This window comes from Gracilinanus agilis, chromosome 3, assembly GCF_016433145.1.
Source record: "Gracilinanus agilis isolate LMUSP501 chromosome 3, AgileGrace, whole genome shotgun sequence".
Taxonomy (NCBI): domain Eukaryota; kingdom Metazoa; phylum Chordata; class Mammalia; order Didelphimorphia; family Didelphidae; genus Gracilinanus; species Gracilinanus agilis.
The window spans coordinates 58479421-58483445 of NC_058132.1; the positions used below are offsets into that span (position 1 = coordinate 58479421).

At 45.6% G+C, this 4025-nt stretch overlaps 1 protein-coding gene across 1 annotated transcript in view; it reads left to right on the plus strand.

Moving 5' to 3' along the window:
* LOC123243129 (chymotrypsin-like elastase family member 3B) overlaps nucleotides 1-3681 on the plus strand; it is a 12306-nt gene extending 8625 nt beyond the window's left edge. The window contains exons 6-8 of the mRNA XM_044671312.1: nucleotides 1257-1399; nucleotides 1930-2082; nucleotides 3648-3681. Coding sequence (XP_044527247.1) covers nucleotides 1257-1399; nucleotides 1930-2082; nucleotides 3648-3665 — 314 coding nt within the window. The 3' untranslated portion in view covers nucleotides 3666-3681. The remainder of the gene's footprint in view (nucleotides 1-1256; nucleotides 1400-1929; nucleotides 2083-3647) is intronic.
* The last annotated feature ends 344 nt before the right edge of the window (nucleotides 3682-4025 follow it).

Below are 4025 nucleotides of genomic sequence, written 5' to 3' on the forward strand. Positions count from 1 at the left end.
GAGGACGAGGAGGAGGACGAGGAGGAGGACGAGGAGGAGGACGAGGAGGACGAGGAGGACGAGGAGGAGGAGGAGGAGGACGAGGAGGACGAGGAGGAGAAGAAGCAGCAGCTTTGGGGCAACTAGGTGGCTCAGTGTATTGAGAGCCAGGTCTAGAGATTGGAGGTCCTAGCTTCAAATCTGGTCTCAGACACTTCCTAGCTGTGTGACCCTGAGCAAGTCACTTAACCCCCATTGTCTATCCCTTACCCCTCTTCTGCCTTGGAGCCAATACACAGTATTGACTCCAAGATGGAAGGTAAGGGTTTAAAAAATAATAATAATTAGCATTTACCTAGGTGTTGAGGTTTGTGAAACATCTTACTTATGTTAGGAGCCCTGGAGAGAGCTGCATTTGGGGTAAAAGAAGGGTTGTTACTATTCTTCAGTCATTCAATCATGCCTAACTCTTTGTGACCCCGAGGACCATATTGTCCATGAGGTTTTCTTGGCAAAGATCCTAGAATGGTTTGCCATTTTCTTCTCCATAAATTGGAGGGACATAGCATAATATCAAAGAATAATAGCAATAATGGCATAAGATAATAAGGACATAGAATAATAGCTAATAGTAATAATAATGACATAGGATAATGACTAATAGTAACGGTAATAATATGGACATAGAATAATAGCTAATAATAATAGTAACAGCCAACACTGATAAAGCACTTTAAGATCTGCAAAGCTTTTCATATAGCATTTGATCCTGACAACAACCCTGGGAGGTAGGTGCTGTTATCCCCATTTTGTAGATGAGGAAACTGTAGCCAATGAGCTGTCATGTGTTAAGGAATTTGATTTATAAGATCATTGATTTAGGGCTGTAAGGGGTCTTGGGGCCAATCCCCCTTATTTTAAGGGTGAAGAAAATGAGACATACAGGTTAAGTGATGTGTCCAAGGTCATACAGCTAATAAATTTCTGAGCCACTTTGAACCCAGGTGTCCTTGCTCTATTCTCTAAAGACATTAACTATTAAATTGGAGGGTAAAAGCCCATGTTTGAGTTTGCTGTCCCAGGTCTTAGTTTTTGAGTCTGGAATTCTCAGTTAGGTGGGTAGGTCTGGGATCTAGGATGTTCCCCATTTGTCTATCTGTCTGTCTCTGTCTCTGTCTCTTCCCCTCTGTCCTGTCTCTGTGTGTGTGTGTGTGTGTGTGTGTGTCTGGTTCCCCAGACAGACCTGGTTGCTTTTATTCCCCCCACCCCCCTTACAGCTAATGGCCCCCTCCCTGACAAGCTGCAGCAGGCCCTGCTCCCCGTGGTGGACTATGAGCACTGCAGTGCGAGGGACTGGTGGAGCATCTCTGTGAGAGACACCATGGTGTGTGCCGGAGGGGACATTCGCTCTGGCTGCAATGTGAGTGCTGGGTGTCTTTCCAGGCACTGGACCCTGATGAGCAGTGGTTGGGAGTCACTAAATGGCATATGGAGAGAAGGAGACACTAGAGATATTGAGCTGCCCCCAAATGGAATGGCCAGCTGCCTTAAACAGGGGGAAGAGTTCTCCATTGCTGGAATCTTTCAAATGGAGATTAGCTCATAAGTGGCAGGCTCATCTTAAAGGGAATCCTTTTCTTTTATGAATCAGACTAGAAATCTGAGATTCCCTCTAACTCTGAGATTTCATGAAGAAGTCACTGATTCGGGCCATAAGGTGGCTCAGTGGCTAGAGAGCCAGGCCGCCCCTAAGTTACTCTTTACAAAGCCAGCAAGGATTGGGGCTGGGACCTCTCCACATGCTCAGAGGCCCCCATGCCACCAGGACAAGCCTCCAACAAGGACAGAAGTGACTCAGAGGTCACACCTCCCAGGGAACAAGAATGGAATTATCCTGCCCTCAGAACCTTCCCTTGCTTAATCACCCCCTCTCCACTGGGATTGTTTCAGGGTGACTCTGGAGGACCCCTTAACTGCCAGGCTGATGATGGCAGCTGGCAGGTCCACGGTATTGCCAGCTTCGTCTCTGCCTTTGGCTGCAACACCAAAAAGAAGCCCACGGTGTTCACCCGAGTCTCAGCCTTTAACGACTGGATTGAAAAGGTAGGAATTGAGGGGAGGGGGCAATTAGCCAAGGCCTGGGTCCTCTGGGAGAAGCTGGGAGAGGGAGGATATACTTTCACAGGATCACAGAACCTCAGAGTTAGAAGGGAATTTTATATGATGGGGAAAGCCCTGGATTTGGAGTCAGTAGACGTGGGTTTGAGGACCAGCTCTGATCTTTATTATCTTTATCAGCTTGGAAGAGTGAGTTATCTCTCAGGGCTTTGGCTTCCTCAGCTGTAAACATTGGATTTGGTCTCCAAAGTCCAGCCCTGAATGACTATGAACCCTGTCACTCCCCTATTTGAGAACTTTTTGTGCCTTCCTCTTCCCTCTAGAAGAAAACAAATTTCTCATCTCGGTGTTTAAGGCCCTTCACAATACAATTCCATTCTATGTCATTTCCAGGATTACTTTACATGACTCTTCTTCACACACTGTACATTCCAGTCAGACTGGTCAGTTCCCCTATACATGACATCCTATCTCCCATCTCCTCAACTTTGTATGAGCTGTCCCCAGTTGCCTAGAATGCAGTCCCTCTTCACTTTCATTTCTTAGAAAAAAAGGGAGGGGGGCAGCTGGGTGGCTCAGTGGATTGAGAGCCAGGCCTTGGGACTGGAGGTCCTGGGTTCAAATCTGACCTCAGACACTTCTCAGCTGTGTGACCCTGGGCAAGTCACTTAACTCCTGTTGCCTAGCCTTTACCACTCTTCTGCCTCGGAGGCAATACACAGTATTGACTCCAAGATGGAAGGTAAGGGTTTAAAAAAAAAAAAGGAGGGGCCCTTTCTATGGCCCATCTCTTTTCTTGATTTCCCCACCCCAGTCATTGGTGGTCCTTCCATCTTCAAATAATCCATATAAGTGCTCATCTCCCTACATGTGGAACGTAAGCTCCTTGGGGGCAAGGATTGTTCTTCATTTTATCTTTATCTCCCTATATAGCCATAGATCTTAAACCTTTTGGTCTCTAGACTCCTTAATATTCTTTTTTTTTTTTAACCCTTGTACTTCGGGGTATTGTCTCATAGGTGGCAGAGTGGTAAGGGTGGGCAATGGGGGTCAAGTGACTTGCCCAGGGTCACGTAGCTGGGATTCCTTAATATTCTTAAAAATTCCTGGGGACCACAATGAAATTTGGTTTATGTGGGTTTTATCTATTAATATTTACCATATCAGAAATGAAAAACTTAGTTCTGTTCTTGTGGATGCTCTAGATTGGTCTTAACAGGACAAGGTCTCTGGATCAGATTCTGAGAACCACCATTAGAGGCACTAGTGAACCCCTGAAGGTTCTCGAATAGAGAAATGAGAAGGCAAATGGTAACCTGATGCTTTGGCAGTGGCAGGATACTGTGCTCTGGAGCACTGGCCTGACCTAGAGAAGACAGTTCAATATTGTCAACAAAGGCCTGGATTTAGTGGACTTGGGCTACCTGGTACCTGTGTAGGGCTTTCATCCATCTGGGCCTCATTTCCTTCACCTGTAAAATGGAAGGAAGGGTTGGAAGAGACGGTCTCTAAGGGACTTTCCCACTTTAAATCCTAAATTCTCTTTACAGGTAATGGCAGAACATTAAAGAAGACCTAGACGAGACACAGGAAGCCTTTCAGTAGCAGAAATAAAACACTTCAGAAAGTTGGCTTTCTGTCTCTCTTTTTCTTCTTCCCTGGTTCCCTATATTCTGTCCTGGTCTTACTCCTTCCAGGTGTAACAATTCCAGGCCACTGGGTAGAGCACTGAACACTGGGAACACAGGAAGATCTGAGTTCAAATTTAATCTTAGATACGATACCTACCATCTCTTTGACCAGATCACTTAACCTCTGTTTGCTTTCATTTCCTCATCTATAAAATGGGGATCATAATAACATCTATCTCCCAGGATTATTGTGAGGCTCAACTGACATCACATTTGTAAAGTATTTAGCACAGTGCC